The sequence below is a fragment of the Podarcis raffonei genome, chromosome 2 (assembly GCF_027172205.1).
Source record: "Podarcis raffonei isolate rPodRaf1 chromosome 2, rPodRaf1.pri, whole genome shotgun sequence".
NCBI lineage: Eukaryota > Metazoa > Chordata > Lepidosauria > Squamata > Lacertidae > Podarcis > Podarcis raffonei.
Window position 1 is genome coordinate 115,029,297 of NC_070603.1, and position 21,471 is coordinate 115,050,767.

The window sequence follows — 21,471 nt, forward strand, 5'->3', positions numbered from 1 at the left end:
GTCCATCAGGTGGCGCTGTTACCAAATGGGCATTCGCAGCCGAGTCAACAACCCAACGTAGGACTCTCCCCCCTCCGGAGTTGTCCTTCTTTGTTGCCTTAGCAACTGACTTCCTGCTGCCCCCGACCTTGGGGCTCTCGCTGCAGGTGTTGTTGTTGTCCAAAACCGCCATCGACGCAGTCAGCTGATAAGCCTTCCCACGCCTGCTCCCTCTGTTGCCATGGAAACCCGGCTGGTTCCCATGGGAAACGACCTTGGAAACATCCTGCCCTGGCTCCCTTGCTCTCTGTGGGCAGTTGCGACGCAGATGTTCAGTCGAGGCACAAACAAAACATCTCCGAGTGGAAAACTTTGCAAACTTGCCTTTGGTCTTCTCTGCCCCCCCAACCTTTCCAGCAGCACTCCTCCTTGAGGCTTTTCTGCCGTTGGGAAAATGGCCTTTGGCTTCTGCTGTGGTTTCTCTGCAAACCCCCTCCAGCTCCTGCCAAACAGCCTGGGCACTCTCAAGACCCTTGGAATGGCCTGCAACCCCATTCTCTGGTGCAAAGCTCTTCTCTTCTCTCAGCTGTTCTCCAGCATGCAGCTCACGTGTAGGGGCATTCCGGCAGCCCTCCAACACAGTCCCAGCCCCCTCTGGGCCTTCTGGGCGTTCCTCAGCCCCTCTTGGACTTCCAGCCCCCTCTGGGCTTCTTGGGGCTTCCTCAGAGCAATTCTCAGCCCCCTCTGGCCTGGCTCCCACTGCTTTCTTCAGTGCCTGCCTTCTCTCGGCCCAGGGCTTGCTCCCGTCCACCTTATCAAAAGGAATTGACAACTTCTGGCTGTCTGCCATCTCTCCCCCGGGGGCCCAGCCTACTTACAGGTAACGGTGGTGCCTCCCGGTCCGGCAGATCCCAGCTCCTCCCAGCTGGCTCCAGCTACTCCTTAGCTGGCCTTTGGCTGCTCCTCAGCCTCTTTGCCTGCAGTTTCACTTCCCAGCGTCTCATCGGCTGGCCTCTGGCTGCAGCCTCCTCACACGCACGAACGTTCCTTATCTTTATTGCTGACCTCCATAACCTGTTGAGGTCAATTTCGTCCGGGGGGTCCGGCACACTTCCTTTGCGCTCTGGTCTTCCCCCCTGGGACCTTTGACTCAGCAGAGCTTGTAAAACACAGCGGAACAGAAGCTTGAACGTTCTTCGTGCGAAGGCAATAACTCAGGCTGAAACGCAGCAGTCTCCTTATCAAAACACAACATCTATAAATCTCCTGGCGACAGAGCGGACATGTCGCTTGCTCTCTCAACGGAGCTAACACGCACACTGAAAGAACACAGTAAACCACACCCTTCAGTGTTCTAAGCCCGCCCTCAGAATGTGAGGCGTCATCACTCAGAACTCTTAACCCTGTAAGTTCTGAGCCTCTCCTAACAGTCACCCTGTGAGCTTCATGGCTGAGCGGGGACTCGAACCCTGCTCTCCCAAGTCCTAGGCCAAGACTCTAACCATTAAGCCTGGCTCACTGCAGACAGTACATCCAAACAGGCCCTGAGCTCTGCTTGCCTTCCCCTCCCCCACCTTGGTACCAGAAAAGTAGGAGGTCATCAGATATTTAATTATGCTTTAAACAACTGGAGCATTAAGGGGTTTTTAAGCAGAGGTTGGATGGCCATCTGCCATGGATACGTTAGCTGAGATTCCTGCATTGCAGGGGGTTGGACTAGATGACCCCGAGATCCCTTCCAACTCTACAATTCTATGAAAACACACGTAAGAAAAAGGAGAGGAAGAACTGCGGATTGCCACACTTTCAGTGCCACCAGTGCTGGGTCCAGGATTTGGGGGGGGGACGTGTCCTCAGAACGACACCCTCCAGGAGCTCCCCACCTCATCTGGAGAGAAAGGACATACAAACTGGGAGTTCTGTTCTTTTTGGATACAGTGGTACCTCGGGTTAAGAACTTAATTCATTCTGGAGGTCCGTTCTTAACCTGAAACTGTTCTTAACCTGAAGCACCACTTTAGCTAATGGGGCCTCCTGCTGCCGCTGTGCCACCATCACACGATTTCTGTTCTCATCCTGAAGCAAAGTTCTTAACCCGAGGTACTATTTCTGGGTTAGCGGAGTCTGTAACCTGAAGCCTCTGTAACCTGAAGCGTCTGTAACCTGTACTCTGCGCAAAGTAGAAATAGTAGACCTGTTAAGCACAGAGGGACCTCTGGTCCTGGGGCCTAGCAGATGCCCAATCTTGCCACCATCTGGAGCTGGCCCTGAGTGCCACCACTAAAAAGGCCCTGTGTCTTGCACCTGCCTCCCACAAAGGCAGGGTAAAATGCAAGAACTCTGAGGCTGGTCTTAAAGTTTGGGCGGGGGGGAGTTCTTGAGCCCTAGCTGCGGAAGAGGCTTTCCATTTCATTTAATCTCTCCTCTGTGGTGGGTTCTCTCGTGAACAAGAAGCTGAATTCGTTGAAGGAAGCTCTTGTCGCAGTCCAGACATTTGTAGGGTTTTTCCCCAGTGTGGGTTCTAGAATGATTAAGAAGGTGCTCTCTCCGACTCAAGCATTTCCCACAGATATCACATCTATACAGCTTCGCTCCAGCGTGGATTCTCTGATGATTAAGAAGATTGGATTGATTGCTGAAGCTTCTTCCACAGACCGCACACTGATACGGTTTCTCTCCTGTGTGGGTTCTCTCGTGCGTACTGCAGTGCCATTTGGTAACAAAGCCTTTCCCACAGATTGAGCACGGATAGGGCCTGTCTCCCGCGTGGTTCCTCTCGTGTCTAATAAGGTGGTAGCTCTCCCTGAAACTTTCCCCACAGATGGCGCATTTGTAGGGCCTCTCCTCTGCATGGGTTCTCTTGTGCCTCGCCAGCTTTGAGCTGTCGACAAAACTTTTCCCACAGTCTGAGCATCGGTACGGCTTCTCACCAGTGTGGCTTCTCTGATGTTTCATGAGAGACGACGTGTGGCCAAAGCATATCCCGCAGAGAGAACATTTATACGGCTTCTCGCCCGTGTGGATTCTCTGATGTTTAGCAAGGCATGATGTGTTGCTGAAGCCTCTCCCGCAGGAGGAGCAACTATAGGGTTTCTTCCCTGTATGGCTTCTCTCATGTACGACAAGGTGAGCTCTAGCAATGAACTCTTTCCCACAGGTGGAGCATGAATATGGCTTCCCCCCGTGTGGATTCTCTCATGTATAGGGAGGGTGGACAGTTGTGTGAAGGTTTTCTCGCACCATGAACATTTATAGAGTTTCTCACCTGTGTGCATGGGCATGTGCCTAACAAGGTGTGACCTCCACTGGAAGCTTTTCCCACAGTGCGAACACTGGAAGCCATTTTCCTCAGTGTGACGCATCATGTGCCTAAAAAAGGCTGACCTCTGGACAAAGGTTTCCCCACACTCTGCACATTCGTATGGTTTCTCGCCTATGTGGTTAGGCATGTGCCTAACAAGCTGTGACCTCCGCCTGAAGCTTTTCCCACAGTGCGGACACTTATGGCCTCTTTCACCTGTGTGGCGCACCATGTGCCTCAGAAGCGCCGCACTCTGGATGAAGGTTTTCCCGCACGCGGTACATTTATAGGGTTTTTCTCCTGTGTGGGTTCTCTCGTGGATGGTGAGGTGTGACGTTTGGCCAAAGCTCTTCTCGCAGATGGCACAGCGATAGAGCTTCTCTCCCGTGTGGATCCTCTCGTGCCTGGTAAGGTGGGATCTCCAGGTGAAGACTTTCTCACAGCAAGAGCACCTGTACTCTTTCTTCCCTGCACCAGCCCCCTGTTGCTCATGTTCTGCTGGAACACACAGAGAAGAACGACACAAAATTATGCCATGACCGAGTGCTCACTTCCATTATTTCCCCCCACAAGTCTGACCGCAACCTGTGTGCTGTGGCCAGTTCTGGGCAATGAGCTATAAGGAGAATGGGTATGGGTTTAAACCAGGGGTAGGGAAACTGTGACTCCAATTCCCCCCATCCCTTGTTAAAAATAATGATTTAATTCCCTGAAATGGGAATGTTTACTTATGTTAAATTACAGTGGTACCTCTGGTTAAGAACTTAATACGTTCTGGAGGTCCGTTCTTAACATGAAACTGTTCTTAACCTGAGGTACCACTTTAGGGAACCACTGAGATACCTGTATAAGGAAGCTTTTAATGTTTAACAGACCACTGTACTTTGCTGGAAGCTGCCCAGCGGGGTATAAATAATAAATTATTATTATAGCTAATGGGGCCTCCTGCTGCTGCTCCACCACCGGAGCATGGTTTCTGTTCTCATCCTGAAGCAAAGTTCTTAACCCGAGGTAATATTTCTGGGTTAGCGGAATCTGTAACCTGAAGTGTCTGTAACCTGAAGCGTCTGTAACCCAAGGTACCACTGTACTGTGTACTTTTAACATGGTTTTTTCCCTCCTCTGGCAGTAGCTCTCATGTGATTGGCTGACTGTGAATCATATGGGAGAGGCATTCCATTCTGTTGTGACTGTTATTCCAGTAACTGTCATTTTTAACGGCTTTTCTGTTCTCTCTCTGTGTGAGAAGGAGAATGGCTGCTGAGAGAGGCTTCTCAGGATCCTGGGGAGGACAGTGTTGTGTCCGTGTGACCTGTCTGAAGTGAAAAGGACAGAGGAAGATCGCCAAACGTTAATAGGGAGAAACCTGTGCAGGGGGTCTCTGTAAGGAAGAGTGAGGATCTACCTCAGGAACAAGCTGGGGGCAGGGGGTGACGATCTACATCAGAAACAATCCATCAGGGAGGAGACCAGCAGTGCCTCCTATTCTCCAAGAGGTCGCTGTAGAGGCGCCATCCTGGGAGGAGATGTTGAGGAGGCAGCAGGACTGGCCTCTAAGGAGTGTGCTGCAGCCATTGCTGCCACAATGACAGCAGCAGCAGATGATGTATTCCTTGGAAGGCAGATCTGCTGCCACTGTAGATGCTGTCGCCTGAGGTGGCTGCCTCATATTGCCTCATGGGAGGGCCGGCCCTGGCTACGCCTACTCTAGCAGATGAGTGCCGTCCAACAATTCAGGGCCAAAAAGTTCCTACCTAGCAACCTGGCTTCCCCGACATCCTCCTGTGTAGTTTCCATGGAAGAATCAAACTCTACAGCGGCATCTGGTGTAGGCCGTTCTCATAGAATCATACAGTTGGAAGAGACCACAAGGGCCATTGCGTCCAACCCCCTGCCAAGCAGGGGGTTCCTTCTGTCTTGAAGGAATTTGCCACCATCTCTTCAAAAGGTACCAGTGCCTATATAAGAGACATGCAAACAAAATGGAATTGGCTGGTATCAGGTAGTAGACTTTTAAGTACTGTAGTTGCTGCCTAGTGGAAGACTTTAAAATAGTAATAAAAACAGTGCTTCCAAGATAGAAGGGTTGGGGTTGCCATATTTCAAGAAGTGAAAATCAGGGCAAAAACAAATTGTTGAGCTTTTTTAAAGCAAATTTCGGGACATATGGCAACCCTAAGAATGGTTCAATAAAATATGAACAGAGGTTAAAAGTGAGAGCTACAATTCCCAGAGTTCCCTGGGGAAAGCGTTTGCTTGTCAAGTCACATTGGGAATCGTAGCTCAGTGAGGGGGATAGATATCTCCTCACAACTCTCGGCACCCTTTATAAACCACTTCCCAGAATCCTTTGGGAGAAGCCCAACTGGCCCAGCTGCCCTCATCTTCTGTGGAAGTAAAGGAAGAGTTTCTGGACCAGGGCGACACTGCTTTGGATGTGTGGCAGCAGCGCTTCAGGAGCGACTGCTACGCATGTGGGCAGCCGAGGGACTTCTCTTCCTGAATGAGGAGATGCCATAGCCCTGAGGAGAAGAAATTGCCACTGGGCTTCCCACCGCTGCAACACTTTCTCCTCTAGTTCCTCCTTAACTGGGGGGAGAGCTGGTTGAGAAAGAAACTCCTTCACAGCCCCATCTTGGATGGCATAAGGGTCTCCGATTCCTTTGAGCTGCCCTCCTGGAACTGATGGTGTTGCATGCTCTGCCTCCATTTTTATTCCTGGCTATTGTATTAAGGCTGGAAGAAGAAGAAAAAGTGGATTGTGACATGCTGTAGTTGCAGCGATCAATAGTGGTCGGTGGGGTGTCCCTGCTGACCTGGCCTTCCGTCCACGCCAGCGCTGTGGTATACTGGGAAGGCAAGGCAGGTGGCGGTGAGATCAGCTCGGTGTAAACGCAATAACAGAGACAATCCGTCTCTCCTGCTGGCACTCCTGTCAATGCGTTTGTGACGGTCGTGACGGGAGGGTGATGCCAAATAAGAGGGGAGATAGAAATACACCGGCAGGGCTATTGTTTGTTTGTTTGTTTGTTTGTTTGTTTGTTTAGCATTGTTCTTTGTATCATTTTATAACTGTTCCACGTTCTAACATTGCAATAATAACAGCAGTAGTAAAGTGCCCTGATGTTTTATGATCTAGCAGTTCAGAAAAGAGGTATTATTTCGGAGGCACTATGCAGTGCATACTGGGGAGTGTGGGGGAATAGACACAGGGCTGTGGAGACCTGGGTTCCAATTCTGCGCAGCCATAACACTTAACGCAGAATAGAGGGGGCGAATCTTCAGCCGGTCACCATCCTTCAGCCTAGCCTACCTGTGCAGATCCAAATGAGAAGCCTTGAGCAATTCCTTGGAAGAAAGGTGTCATTTCTTCCCCATCCGAACCCCGCCACGTTCTCACCAGCAGAGCTTTCCTCCCCGCCGCTGCTTCTCCTTAGGCTTCTTGCAGAAGCGAGCCCGGGTTCCTCTTTCTAACAACCACCCAGAGCAAATGGAGATTGCTCTCTTCCTCTCTCTTAAAAGGGGCTTTCAAGACTAGCAAGAGCGACCGCTTAGCGTCTGCACAACTCCTTGCAGCTTCGTTTCGGGGCTCGCTCCTTTTTCCACTTCCCATCATGTGACTGGAGAGAAACCGGATCAGCGCAAGCCGATCCACTGCACAGCATTTTGCATCGAGGAAGGAAAGGCGCGTGGAAGCGGCTGACCCGGGAGGGGATGCGGAGCGCGCGCCGCTTCCCTTATAACCAGGGTTCAAGCCCATTCGCGCCTTCAACAGGAAAGGATATTGCGGACAGAGCATGTGCAGAGTGCCTTTTCCATGCTGCTTCAGTACCACACCATCCCTATCAGCTCAAAGGGGAACGGCTTCCAGAAAGACACTTTATTTAATGTCGCCCTTCAGCATATTTTTGGGTAGAATTGCATCCCCTGGGTGAATCAGGTGCCAAATCTGGTTTCCTGCCCCTTGAAGCTGAGGTGGGAGAAATTTGTGGACCTCCAAGACTCCAGCTCCCATCAGCCCCAGTCGGCATGGCCAATAGCCAGGGATGATGGGAGTTGTAGTCCAGGAAAAATATCTGGCGCGCCTTCAAAGGGCGAGAGCTCTGAGGTTGCTAAGAGAAAGGGAGAAGTGGAAAACGCAGAGAGCATCCCGTTTAGAAGGGGGGAAGCTCTTTGGTACGGGAAAGAAGGGCTTGTATTTTCTCCAGTGGGAACAAGTAGGGGCAAACTGGAAGCGGTAGCTAATTCCGCAAAATCAGAATTCAGAATGACCTTAACAGATTGGAGAACTGGGCGGAAATAGAAACCTTCTGTGGATTCCCCCCGCCTGAACGAAAATTCCCCTGGGAGAGCATGTACAATGCAAGGGCATTCGTTGTGGCAATTGCCATCATAAGCAGCAGGGGGCGCTGCGCATTGATAATCCCACAGTGGCTGATTCGTTTTCCTTTTGCGGGGGAGCGGGGCGGGGTGGCCTTCACAATCCTAAAGACTTTTCCAGGTCTACAAGTTTCAAGTCCCACCCTGCTCGACTAAGTCCGGGTAGTTAGTGCCACTTGTAAATTTGCCTTCATGCCTAGGAAAACGATATTTCTGACAGCTGTCAACTTCTGCACTGGAGAAGAGAAGGATTCTTGTTTCTGGAATCTAGTTGTTTTTGGTTTTTTAAAAATTAATTGTTACATTTATTTCCTGCCTTTCTAACCAGAAGCAAAAGGGGGCACCCTGTTTACCCTCAACAACCCACCTGGAAGATAGGCGAGGCTGAATGATGGCGACTGACAGTCATCCCGTGAGTTTCTTGGCTTAGGGAATATTTGAATGCTGGTCTCCCAGGCAGATGTGGGTGGCGGGAGCAAGGGAGTGCAGCTCGATATCTTTTTAATTTTTTTGCAAAGCGGAATCAATGGCATGATGCTCCGTTGCAGAGCGAGGGAAGCTGTAGGGCTTTCCTCTCTCCCGCAAATGAATGAGGTGATAATGAAGTTTTCAAGTTCGTTTTGCAACAGATTATCAGACGTGGTGGAATTAAGAGGAGGAGGAGAATAGTCAAGCGGAGGTTTGATGCAAAATTGCCTTTCCTTTTCCTTTCCTTTTTTTGATGCGGGATCCCTACTACACACTAGCAGTTCAAAAGGCAACACTTCTTTGCAAGACGGTTAAAAGCTCAAGGTTGAATTTCAGCAGTCCGGAGATCTTTTGTTAAAGTAGCTCCATGTCTTTTGCAAAGCTGAGACCTGCATAGTCAGTAGTAAGCACCCCTGAGTTCACTGGCGCTTACTCCTACATAGACATATATATATAAATAACAAATCATACAAAGCGAAAGCAATACAAATAGAGAAAAACAATAAAGGGGGAAAAAAGAAAAAGAAATAATACAGTATATTACAAGAACAGGTTAAAATACAAAACTTCCAATAATTCTCATTATACTGCTTATATTGTCTATATTTTCTTGCACAGATTTATGTGATATATATGGTGTGTGTGTGTGTGTGTATGTGTGTGTATATATATATATATATATATATATATATATATATATATATATATATAAAATTCCAGAAAAATATCAAATAGAAGCCATGTTGCTCTTAATAAATTGGACATTAGCCTATGTAATGCTGCTCAGTGGGGTGTGTGTGTGTGTGTGTGTGTGTGTGTGTGTGCAAGCAATAATGGGCAACACAGCTGCCTGCATTTCTGCCCTTCAAAATTTACCACTACATCATTGATTCTACCTTCAAAACAACAGCAACAAAGTAGATCCTGTTAGTCTAAATTTTGCCTGTCCCTGTCCTGAAGTTCAAAAATGGGCAAATACCCCTCCCCTGCTTGGTCTAAGTAGAACTCAGTGCATAAGTAGTAAGTTGTAGCAGGGCAAAGTAGGAATCATAGAAGGGACCACAGGGATCATCTAGTCTAACCCCCTGCAATGCAGGAATTATTTTGCCCAATTTGGGGCTCGAACCCATGAGATTATGAGTCTCATGCTCTACCAAATGATCTGCCTTGTATCATATTAGACTACTGGACCATCCAGCTCAGCATTGTTTATACCAGGAGTTCCCAGAGGAGAGGAGTGCAGAAAGAAGATGCACCATGGTGCGCCTGCAGCAGCACAACCGGACGCCTCCAACTGCCCCAGCTGCAACAAAACATGTCTCTCCCGTATCAGCCTCAGTAGATGCTGCAACCTTCCAACAGTATGACTTCACCCACAAAGCGCCCTCCTCCATTGTCTCCTGAGACAGACAGATGCCAACAAGAAGAGGAATGTGCCGCTCAGCAGAGTCACCGCTGTCCACCACCAGGTGGTCTGTGTGGACCACAGTTTGGGAAGCCCTAGTCCACACTGTTAGCAGCTCACCAGGCACTCCGACGGGGTGCTTTCCAGTTCTTCCTGCCAGGATTTGAACCTTCTGCTCACAAAGTTCCACTACTAGAGGCGCCATATCCTTAAGCACTTTGGGGGGGGGGACTGACATGATGTCCTGATGTTGCTCTGCACCCGGCCTCAACAATGCCCCCCCGGCCCCCTCAAAAAACCCATTGTGGGGGCCTATGGTGCATTGTCCCCCTGGAGCCAGTTGTCAATGTTTATACTATATTTTTAAAAATTTTCCTTGATAGAGTCTTTGAACCTCTTTTGTTGACCACCAGCATTACGCTTTCCATTTTTAAGTTCAGAATAGAGTAGTTGCTTTGGAAGACGATCATCAGGCATCCGCACAACATGACCAGTCCAATGAAGTTGATGTTGAAGAATCATTGCTTCAACACTGGTTATCTTTGCTTCTTTCACTACACTGGCATTAGTTCGCCTGTCTTCCCAAGTGATGTGTAAAAATTTTTGGAGACACCATTGATGGAATCTTTCGAGGAGTTGGAGATGGCGTTTATAAGTGGTCCATGTTTCACAAGCATACAGTAAGGTTGGTAGTACAATAGCTTTGTAAAAAAGCATTTTGGTTTCCCTGCGAATGTCCCAGTCCTCAAACACTCTGCACTTCAATCGGGAGAAAGCCGCAATCGCAGAGCTCAGGCGATGCTGGATTTCGGCATCATGTTGGCCCTTGTGGAAAGATAACTGCCCTTGTGGAAAGATAGCAGGAATGAGGAACCTGTGGCCCTCCCGATGGTGTCCAACTACAACTCCCAACATCTCTTATGATTGGTCGTTCTGGCTGGGGCTGGTGGCAACTGGAGTCCTGCAACATCTGAAGGGACGCAACATCTGTCCTGTGTTGCAGCAAAACACCATGAAGGCTGTGAGCACTAAAACTCACAGTTTCCCTCCAAGAATTCTGGGAATTGTAGTTTACCCCCCACACCCAAGAGCTAAAATTCCCAGCAGGCTTTAATGAAGTGCAGTGCTTTGAGGTGCAGCCAGCCATCCTATAAGCAAAGTAAAAAAATATATCTGAAGGTAGCTCAGATAGTTGAAAAAAAATCCTGCATTGTAGCAGGTTAGATCATTAGATGGGACCTCGTGATCCCTTCCAACTCTACAATTCTATGATTTAGAAAGAGAGAGATGGGGAGACTTGAGGTTCATTCTCCTCTGAACCACCCCATTATGCAGTTGGATACTTCATTATATAGCTTTTGGTGAATTCTGAACTCAGCTCTTTACCCCGGCCTTTCCTTTCGACACCTGAAAATGTGCTGATTTTTGTAAAATATAAATTTTGACAGTATTTTTTAAAGTCTTTAAAATGTATTTCGGATTGTTGTAATCCGCCTTAGAACCTCAAGCTGAAAGGCCGGTAAATAATAATAATAATAATAATAATAATAATAATAATAATAATGATGATGATGATGCAACACAGAGAACACCCTCAGTCTCATTCATGCGCTTCCCAGCTGACCCCTCCTTCTCTGCCCTTTCTCTACTTAGCAATTCTTTTCTTTTACATTTTCTTTTAATTTTAAATTATGCGCAGGTTTCCCCGCCCCTTTCCTCCTCGCATGATTACGCAACCGCAAGAGTATTTGCGGCGCGCGCGGGATTCGAACCCAGCTCCTGGCGGAGATGCAATCGGCTGGACTTGCTTGGACGTTTCTGCGGACAGCTGCTCTCCGTTCCCTCCCCGTGGACTCAAGGGGTTAAGCGGAGAGAGCCGCCTGTTCCTAGAGAGGATCAGATAAAGATATGAGAGATGGGGAAGTGCAAAAAGGAAAAAAGCGAACCTCCTTCCTGTGTGTTCCCCCCTCCTCCGCCCCTTTCTGGATTTGGGGGGATTTAACGCCGCCTTGCAGAAATTTGGGGTTTGCAGGATTCGCAGAGGCTGCAATGCAAAGGCTGCAAGGAGCGGGTGAGTGAAAGAGAAGAGGGGGAAACTTGCATTTTAAGGGGAAAGGAGGAGAAAAGAGAAGATGAGGTAGGAAAGATTAGTGGGGGGGGGGGCGGAAATCAAACCTCCCCCCCAAAAAAATCAAAGGGTCTTCCTTTTGCAGCGCATCCTCGCAAAGGCCCCTGAGCTCCGCTCCGCTCCCCTTCCCCACTACCCGTTTAGATGAGCTGCAGACAAAGAAATCGAGAGGCAGGAGCGGGAGGATAAACGCCTCTCGTCTAAATGCGGTGAATCTGGAAACAAAAGCGGTGTGCATATTGTGCACCGAGAAGATCAGAAGTGTGGTGGTGCTCCAAAAATCACAGTCCCCAAATAACACTTGGCATTTATTTATTTATTTATTTACTTACTTGTTTGTCCATTCGCTTGTTTATTTGTTCATCATTTTGTCAGTATTTGCATATTCTGCCCTCGCCTTCCCCTGCTGTCGGGAAAACGTCTGACTTACTTTCTGCCTGACAGCTTTAGTCTCTGTTGTTGTTGTTAGAATTTACATACCACCCTATACCTGGGGGTCTCAGGGCGGTTAAAACAATCTTAAAACATCAATGTCTTCCCTTCTTCCCTTTCCATGGTTCATTTTGCATAACATAAATCCTTGCATATTTTACATAAACTAAACCATTCGGTGTTCAGTTATTACAGCCATCAAAACTTATTTACACTGTTGAATTTATTCTTAATGCTGCCAGCGTTTTCAGCTGTCCACAATTATTTTCCATCTATTCAATAAACGTTTTCCAGTCATCTTCAAACGTGGTTTTCATTCATATTCCTATCACTTTTTTAGCTTTCAGAAAGCCGCCTTGGCTGCTCTTGCTTTGAGCAGGATGTAAATTGGGTAAATGAGTCATACGGCGATAACAATACCAGCCTACCTTACAGGGTTGTTGCAAATATAATAATAATAATAGAATTAATGTGCATAAAGTGAGCCCTGGGGTGTGTCAGATTTAAGCCTGGCTTCTCTATAGCTATGTGGCAGGTGTACCTGGACACCAGGTAGAAAGAGGATCAAAAGAAGCGTACGGAGCCTGGGGCAACTGATGCCAAGAAGACTGAGAAAGACTTAAAACTGTGGGGCAGTTATAGTGAAGCGAAAGGCGTGGGGCAAGGGAAAGATTGCCTCCTTTGGGGAGGAAGGGTGAGGTGGAAATATTAATAATATACTGATATGGACGGGAGTCTGAAACCAAAACAGTCACATAAAGTTTAAAGAAATTAGATCTGCTTATCTTCTTGTCGAAAATAAACAATGGTACAAAATAATAAAGGTGCAATGATTAGAAAAAGGCATCATTTGGTATCTGTGCAAACTGTTGATCTGATCCAGCAAGGCTGTTCTTATGTTTTTATGGAAGTTCAAGAACGTCTGGGAAGTCGAAGAAGAAAGGTTTAAGAAATTAGGACATGAAATGGTACTTGTTTCTTGTTTTGTTTTTTGTCTATTGTTTGTTTATGTATGTTTTGTTTGTATGAATATAAAAATTGCTTAATAAAAATATTATAAAAAAAAAAAACAAGAACGTCTGGAAGGGACCAGCTTCCTATTCTTTAAATATATATACAGTCATACCTTGGGTTACAGACCCTTTGGGTTGCACGATTTCAGGTTGAGCACCGCACCGAACCCGGAAATACCGGAACGGATGACTTCCGGGTTTTGGCGCATGCGCAGAAGCGCTAAATCGCTCTTTGCACAAGCACAGAAGCGCCGAATCGCAAATGAACTTAAAGATATTGAAAAATGGATTTTTTATTTTTTCTGAGCTATTTGTTTTTTGAACTTTGTAGTTTTTCTTTCCTTTCCCCCCCTCTTTCTCTGTTCTTCTATGTTTTATGTTAATTACTGTTTTAATTTTTTTATTCTGTAAACCTATGTTTTTTTGTAAAACGCTAATAAATATCTTATTAAAAAAAAAAGAAGCGCCGAATCGCAACCCATGCGTGCACAGACGTGGCACTGCGGGTTGCGAACGTGCTTCTGGCACGGATCACGTTCGCAACCCGAGCGTCCACTGTATATCAAAATTTGTATACCGCCCTTCATCCATAGATGAAGTTCACAACATAAAAATGCAAGATTAAAAAAACACAAAATACATAATAAAAACAAGAACAAAACAAACCATTAACACCCCCCTTCCCCTTTCCACCATTGACCTTCCATCTTGATTTGCTTGCCCAAAACTTAACACAGAGGTTGACTATGCCTGGTCATTATTGAGTTGTTGTTTTTTAAAAGGAGGATATAAGACAAAGAGCATTTGCCCTGCACTTATCCTGATTTGCTTGGGGTGCGATTACACATATTCCTGTTGATTGATTGTTCACCACTGCTCATTTTTAATGTTTTCCCCCATCTACTTTCCAACCTGCAAAAAGTCTGGGGGTTTTTAATGTGCATTTGTTGCACTAGGGTGACAGAATATTAAACCTGCTATAAATGTGCAAAAGCAGAATTCTGGGTATGTGTGCCTCCAAATACCAACAGTCTGAATATGAACTAACATGGCTATAAAAAATGTTGCTTCTGACTGTTTCTGCGTCTTTCCTTTCCCCTCAGCCTTTTCTCTTCCTGAACCTGACATGCTCTCTCGACTCGACCCTGGAGAAGACCCATGGGTTCCGGATCTTTCCGTCAAAAAGGAGAGGGAGATTCCGTTGGACGGTGGAGAAGGTGAGAGAGTTTAAACAAGCTGATTGAAAAGAAACCATTTGTCCTGGACCGAAACCCCAAAATCGACTCCCTCCACCTTCTCGGCCTCATTCCCTTTTAGTATTTCTTTTTCAGAGTTTCCGTTTTTTATAATATTTTTATTAGTTTTATTAAATATTACAAGGTAAATAGAAAAGGAAAATCAGAACAAAATCTATACATAACAATATAAACACAATCGTCTACATATTTACCAAATGCAGACTAAAGAAGAAAAAAGACAACAGATAAAGGAAAAGAAAAAAGAAAAAAAAAGAAAGAAGAAAAAAGAAAGGGGGGAAAACTACTATCCATCAATAATACCAAATTTATTCTTTAAACATTACATTATAAAAGTCCTAATTAAAATATTATAAAAGACTTCCACCGCATTCACCACACGTCTCTTAATTTCTAGTTCACCTTTACATCTGTTCTTTGTTCCTTTCCTTAAGTTCTTTCATAGTCCATCAATTCTTTGTATTCTTTATATTCTTCACAAGGTTAGTCTAAGCACAACCAAACTTTCGTATTTGAGCCCTGCTTGTGTAAATACTCATTTAGACAATCCCATTGTCTCTGTACCATAATTTTGGATTTGTGCCTTATTAATTCCGTCAGTTAACTCCAGATACTCACATAGTTTACTTAACCATTCTCTTTTTGTTGGAATAGTATTTCCTTTCCTTTAACTGGCTGCCAATATTCTCACTGCTGTTGGTGCGTATAGAAATATGTTCATTTTATCTTTGGGGATATACTTACACCAAATTCCTAATAAGTATGCTTCTGCCCTTTTGTTCTATGAAACCTTTATCACTTTTTTAATCTCTTCATGGATCGTATACCCAAAAATGTTTATTCTCTGGACATGTCTCTTTTTCAGAGTTTCCTGATGTGATCATGAAGGTAGAACAGGAAGAGGAGCTGTGGCTTCCGGAGAAATTGGATCAAGGAGCGAATCCACTGAACTCCTCTCTCCAGGAAAGAGAAACGGTTTCCTCGGGTGAGGAGCAGCCTTAAACCTGCCTTTATAATTCAGGGGCAGGGAACTTTCCCCACCTCCGAGGGCCACACTGCCTCTGTGAGAGCCTTTGAGGGGCCACCTGCCAGCGATGGGCAGGGACAGAGGAGAAAGTGGGCGGACCAGTGGATGCGACTGTTATCATTGTACAGTAGGCCACATTCCGGCCACGCAGAAGTGCATTTGCTGGAATGTGTGGGATAATGCTTCTTGTTAGTCTGGACAGAGAGATGTATGTGGGTAGCTGTGGAGACCTCAGAATATTGTTTGGCTGGAATGTAGCCTAAAACAGAAAGGTAAGAGCCACACCTGTTGCTCCACCCACTTTTGCCTTTGGCCCCACCCACCAATCGCAGGCCCCACCCTCCCCAAAGGTCACGCCCAAGCGAAGGTGGCTCTCAGAGAGCCAGTGTGGTGTAGTGGTTAAGAGCAGTAGTCTCATAATCTGGGGAACCGGCTTCGCTTCCCCGCTCCTCCACATGCAGCTGCTGGGTGACCTTGGGCCAGTCACACTTCTCTGGAGTCTCTCAGCCCCACTCACCTCACAGAGCGTTTGTTGTGGGGGAGGAAGGGAAAGAAGAATGTTAGCCGCTTGAGACTCCTTCAGGTAGTGATAAAGCGGGATATCAAATCCAAACTCTTCTTCTTCTCAGGCCCTTGGATGGTTGCCGTGATTCTGTGGTTCTTTGGCTTCCCAATGGTTAATCTTTTCACAATGTTGTGTCCCATCTTGAGTGAGGGATGGGATAATCCGACTCATGAGATGCCCTGGGTTTGTGGGAGAGGTGAAGGGGTCTTCCTGGAAACCCGTTGTTGGAGGTCAGGATATCATTCCGCACTTAGGACAACTTGCACAGCGTAGCAGCTGTTAAGGGAAATCCTGGTTTAAATCTCACCTCTGCCATCGACTTAGTAGCTGCCCTTAGGCAAGCCACTTGTATCCCAGCCTCAGTCTTCCCATCTGTTAAATGGGGGCGGGGCTTGTTGGGCTGTTTGTAAAGATTGCAACTAGATGATGCAGGGGAACTGCTTTGAAAATCGAAAGTCCCGTACTGAAATCAACATACTAACAAGTGTCTTCCCCACCAACCAGGGTTTTCTGCTGTGATAATCAAGAAGGAAGAAGATGATGAGCTTTGGGTGGTGTATCACCAGGGCTCTGAGGAAAACGAAACACCCCCACCTGCCCACTCAGGTGAGAGGTTTATTTAGCTAAGTCTGGATCCCTAAATAAAAGCACTCTTCCAAGATCCTATACGATACGATAATCTATATTGTCACTGTCCCATACAGAACAACGAAATTGAAAAATCTACATCAGACATTCAGAAACCAACAAGCCTGCTATCCCAACCTGGTTAGCCCCCTAAAAACTCTGATACCCCATTTTTAAATACAATATACTTCCATAGAGACTCCTTACACTGCATTTAAAACCAAAATCGCATTTGGATAGAAACTCTTTCTCAGGCAGCTAGTCCTAGTCTTTATAACCCTGTACCTTCTTCCAGAAGGCAGAAGCTGAAAGAGATCATTTCCAGAGTGCGAACTATCCTGCGCTATCTCTGCAGCTTTCTTATGGCACCTGGAAGCATAGATTTGATCCAAGGTGGGAAGAGTGCACCCAATTATTCTCTCCGCAGTCTTTACAACCCTGGACATTAAAATAACTGTCAGAGAGACAGGTCAACAATATCTACAGATATTCTGCTTTTGCAGAATCGAAACTGCATTTGTGCCTTGAGTTTCAGCAGCAGCTCTCTCTGTGCCCAACATGCAGGGCAAGCTTCGAAGTGCCTGTAGTGGCTGTTGGAACCAAAGACTACTACAGACACAGGGAGGCTTCATAATAAGCAGCACATTAACTGCCCCTCAGATACTCACAAAATTCTACTCTTTTCTCATAATGCTTGCCCCATCCTCAAAGTGAAGCTAGACTCTTGATTTACACTTTGCTCTCAGGCACAACTTCTGTGTTTGCTCCATCGACTAGAAGGGAGTGTATTTTTATTGAGTTCTGCACATGTGTCTCCAGAAACAACAGCAGTGAAGAAAAAGCGTGATCCTCCTCCAGGCTCTGTGGAATAGCTTTCTTGTCGAGATAATCTGCACTTTCTGGAAACAATTGAAGACATTTCTGTTCCAATGGGTTTTCCCAGTTGAATGTATGGGCCCCTGCCCTGGATGTCTGCTTTGTTTTGGATAAATATATCTGTTTGTGTGTGTGTGTTGCTTTTAACTTTAAAAAGCTGTTTTTATTGTACATTGCCTTGAGACCCATCTGTGGAAAGGGATAATAATAAGTCGTATCTTGGATCCCAAACGCCTTGCAAATCAAACTTTTTGGCTCCCGAACACCGCAAACCCAGAAGTGAGTGTTCTGGTTTGCGAATGTTCTTTGGAACCCAAATGTCCAACGCAACATCCACAGCTTCTGATTGGCTGCAGGAGCTTCCTGCAGCCAATCAGAAGCTGCGCCTTGGTTTCCAAACGTTTTGGAAGTCAAATAGACTTCTGGAACAGATTCCATTCAACTTCCAAGGTACCACTGTAGTAGTAGTAGAAATAATAATAATAATAATAATAATAATAATAATAATAATAGTGTTGGAAGGGACTTTGAGGATCATCTAGTCCAACCCCCTGCAATGCAGGAATATGCAGCTGCCCTATACAGGAATCAAACCTGCAACCTTGGCGTTATCAGCATCACACTCTAACCAACTGAGCTATCCAGGCTATAATAAGAATCCAGGGCCCAAGTACATATAGTTGTCTCTAAAAATTTGACAAATGGCCCAGAATGCAGGAATCTTTTGCCCAAGGTGAGACTCGAACTCATGACCCTGAGATGAAGAGTTTTATGCCCTGCCAACTGAACTATCTTATTTGTTGAGCAAGTAGGCGTTCTGCTTGCATGACAACATAAGTAGATTCATGCCCATTGTTAAGATAACACATTGTACATTTTCCCTTCCCGGTCAGACTTACTCGTTCACTCGTTTACTTTCCCTTTATCCCGACAGAAGAGGGCCATGGAAAAAGATGCACGGAGGAGAAAGAGAACAAATGCTCTGACTGCGGGAAAAGCTTCACGCAGAGGTCTAGCCTCGTCCGACACGAGAAGACGCACACAGGAGAGAAGCCCTATGAATGTGCCGAGTGCGGGAGGAGCTTTAGCCAGAGGTCGATCCTGACCCGGCACGAGAGGACCCACACGGGAGAGAAGCCATACAAATGCTCAGAGTGCGGGAAGAATTTCCGCCACAAGTCGGCGCTTCTGAGGCACGAGAAGATGGAGGCCGGGGAGAGGCCGTACGAATGCTCTCACTGCGGAAAGGGCTTCATCCAGAGGTCCAACTTCCTCATCCACGAGAGAATCCACACTGGCGAGAAACCGTACCTGTGCTCGGACTGCGGGAAAAGCTTCGTCCAGAGGTGGCACCTGCTCGTCCACGAGATGACACATAAGCCTGAGCAGCCCTACCAGTGTACGAAGTGCGGGAAGAGATTCAACCACAGCCTCAACCTCGTTGTTCACGAAAGGAGCCACGTGGGGGAGAAGGTGTACCCGTGCCCAGACTGCGAGAAGAGCTTCACGCAGAGGTCGAGCCTCGTACGGCACAAGAAGACCCACACGGGGGAGAAACCGCACAGGTGTGCCGAGTGCGGGAGGAGCTTCAGTCAGAGGTCGATCCTGACCCGGCACGAGAGGACCCACACGGGAGAGAAGCCGTACAAATGCTCAGAGTGCGGGAAGAATTTCCGCCACAAATCGGCGCTTCTGAGGCATGAGAAGATGGAAGCCGGGGAGAGGCCGTACAAGTGCTCTCACTGCGGAAAGGGCTTCATTCAGAGGTCCAACTTCCTCATCCACGAGAGGACCCACACGGGCGAGAAGCCCTACAAATGCGCCGAGTGCGGGAAAGGCTTCGTTCAGAGGTCGCACCTTCACGCTCACGAGATAATGCACAAGGAAGAGGAGTCCTTTCAGTGCTCAAAGTGCGGGAAGAGGTTCAACCACAGCTTGAGCCTCGTCATCCACGAAAGAAGCCACACGGGAGAGAAACCGTACCCGTGCTCTGCTTGTGGGAAAAGCTTTGTTGACAAATCGAGCCTGGTCAGACACCAGAGGGCCCATCGAGGAGAGAAGCCATATGCGTGCTCCGACTGCGGGAAAAGGTTCAGCTATAGGTCGGCCCTCCTCAGGCACAAGAAGACCCAAGCAGGAGGGAAGCCATATTGGTTTTCGGCCTGTGGAAAAAGTGTCATCCAGAAATTGAAGCACCTCGCGCACGAGAGACCTCACAACGGAGAGAGCCTGTACAAGTGCGCTTACTGTGGCCGGGCCTACAACTTGAAGTACAAGCTCCTCATCCACGAGAGAGCCCACACCAGGAAGAAACCTTACCAGTGTTTGGAGTGCGAGAAGAGCTTTGGCCAGAGATCCAACTTCATTGTGCACCAGAGGACCCACACAGGGGAAAAGCCCCACAAGTGCTCCGACTGCGGGAGGTGCTTCAATGACGGGCGCAACCTCGTGAAGCACAAGAAGACCCACACGGGAGAGAAACCTTACCGGTGCCGCCCCTGCGGGAAAAGCTTCACGAACAAGTCGAGCCTCGTCGTGCACGAGAGGACTCACACCGGAGAAAAGCCGTACGGGTGCTCCGGTTGCGGGAAAGGCTTCACCAGCAAATCGAGCCTGGTTAAGCACGAGAGAACTCACACGGGGGAGAAGCCGCATGCTTGCACGGACTGTGGGAAAAGCTTCGTTCAGAGGTCGAACCTCCTCAGGCACGAGAGGACCCACAAAGGGGAGAAAACGAATCCGTCCTCCGACGGTGGGGAAAGTTCCGGCGGCGACTCAGCCCTGACTAGAGATGTAGGGGCCCAGGCGGAAGAGAAACCCTATAAATGTTCCGAGTGCGGGAAAAGCTTCCACGAGAGACGGAACCTTGTCGTTCACGAGAGGACGCACACGGGGGAGAGGCCGTATAAGTGCGCTCACTGCGGGAAAACCTTCACCAACAAAACGACTCTCGCCGTCCACAAGAGAACTCACACAGGGGAGAAGCCGTACGGATGCCCCCGCTGTGGGAAAAGCTTCCCTTACAAGTCGAGCCTGATCAAACACGAGAGGACCCACACGGGAGAGAAGCCCTACAAGTGCTCCAGCTGTGGGAAAGGGTTCAACCAGAGCGCCAACTTGCTCGCGCACGAGAGGACCCACACGGGAGAGAAGCCGTTCAAATGCTCGGACTGCGGGAAAAGTTTCGGCGACCGGTCGAATCTGATCAGGCACCAGAAAAGTCACACCGGAGAGCAACTCTAGAAAGACTCGTGCTTTGGTAGGGTAGGAAGAAACCTCACAGCGGATTATTTCCTGCTAGGTGCCATAGGAAACAATGCAGAATATACCACGACAGGCTTTATCTTCCCGTTGGGTCATGTGATAGAGCTTTTTCTGGGCTGTACAATTTTACACTGCTGTGGGGTATTCACATAGTTGAACATTCCCTAATTTGGGGACAGGATCTTCCTGCACATAGAGAATTAGCACATCAATAAAAGGAACTTGGGCATGTTATGTTTCTATCTACAGTGAATTTTGCATATGGAGGATCAGCACACACACACACACACACACACACACACACACACACCAGGCCTCTAGCAGTCCAGTCTAGGGGAAAAAGCACTAATTTCCTGGTGGCTAGTTAGTGTGATCTTCAGTTCCTCACCCCACAGACCTCATCCTTGAGCTCTGCGTTCTTAATACGTACGTCCTGTTACCTTTCGCTTTTCTTGTTTTACTTCATTGCAGTACCGCACTTCAGAACAAAAACTTTCTAACTCTTGCAGTGTTCCCACAGGGGATTTAATTGTAGGGGTAAAAGAGAAAGTTCGCGGAGAACGCTTGGTTTGGCTGGCTACATCAAACAGCATGGAAAACTATTACGACAGTCCGTTCTTGCAGATCTGAAATTAGATGTTTTCGGGGCAAATCCTGCTCCTATTTTGCAATTGCTGGTCTTTTGCCATCCGGAAGGTGCATGCGCAGTCTGGGTCTCCCGGGCTGGCCAGTGGCACAAAGTCTGTGCCA

At 47.4% G+C, this 21,471-nt stretch overlaps 3 protein-coding genes across 7 annotated transcripts in view; 1 reads left to right on the plus strand and 2 right to left on the minus strand.

Annotated features, from left to right (window-relative positions):
- LOC128409029 (zinc finger protein OZF-like) overlaps nucleotides 1–21,471 on the minus strand; it is a 120,505-nt gene that overhangs the window by 85,737 nt on the left and 13,297 nt on the right. The gene's annotated exons all lie outside the window — the stretch shown is intronic.
- LOC128408776 (zinc finger protein 184-like) lies at nucleotides 2,389–4,949 on the minus strand. The gene is made up of 3 exons (XM_053378799.1): nucleotides 4,751–4,949; nucleotides 3,245–3,778; nucleotides 2,389–3,125 (listed from the first exon to the last, which is right to left on the minus strand). The coding sequence occupies exons 1-3, from the start codon at nucleotides 4,947–4,949 to the stop codon at nucleotides 2,389–2,391; spliced, it is 1,470 nt and encodes a 489-aa protein (XP_053234774.1).
- LOC128408983 (zinc finger protein 585A-like) lies at nucleotides 4,482–20,955 on the plus strand. Of its 5 annotated transcripts, XM_053379102.1 has the most exons (7): nucleotides 4,483–5,108; nucleotides 5,183–5,228; nucleotides 11,233–11,604; nucleotides 14,210–14,323; nucleotides 15,228–15,347; nucleotides 16,459–16,560; nucleotides 18,392–20,955. In XM_053379102.1, the coding sequence occupies exons 3-7, from the start codon at nucleotides 11,442–11,444 to the stop codon at nucleotides 20,698–20,700; spliced, it is 2,808 nt and encodes a 935-aa protein (XP_053235077.1). In that variant the 5' UTR covers nucleotides 4,483–5,108; nucleotides 5,183–5,228; nucleotides 11,233–11,441; the 3' UTR covers nucleotides 20,701–20,955. The 5 variants fall into 5 exon arrangements, with proteins under 5 accessions (XP_053235079.1, XP_053235080.1, XP_053235077.1 ...); XM_053379104.1 differs by lacking the exon at nucleotides 11,233–11,604 and having other exon boundaries at nucleotides 4,482–5,116; nucleotides 5,191–5,228; XM_053379105.1 differs by lacking the exon at nucleotides 11,233–11,604 and having other exon boundaries at nucleotides 4,482–5,108.

Coding starts and splice junctions, on each gene's coding strand:
- LOC128408983 (XM_053379102.1), top strand. CDS start 11,442: ATGAGAGATGGGGAAGTGCAAAAAGGAAAAAAGCGAACCTCCTTCCTG. Junction 14,324..15,227: donor TCCGTTGGACGGTGGAGAAG/GTGAGAGAGTTT, acceptor TCTCTTTTTCAG/AGTTTCCTGATGTGATCATG. Junction 15,348..16,458: donor AAGAGAAACGGTTTCCTCGG/GTGAGGAGCAGC, acceptor CCCACCAACCAG/GGTTTTCTGCTGTGATAATC.
- LOC128408776 (XM_053378799.1), bottom strand. CDS start 4,949: ATGAGGCAGCCACCTCAGGCGACAGCATCTACAGTGGCAGCAGATCTG. Junction 3,779..4,750: donor GAGAATAGGAGGCACTGCTG/GTCTCCTCCCTG, acceptor TGTGTGTTCCAG/CAGAACATGAGCAACAGGGG. Junction 3,126..3,244: donor GCACATGCCCATGCACACAG/GTGAGAAACTCT, acceptor CCTGTGGGAAAG/AGTTCATTGCTAGAGCTCAC.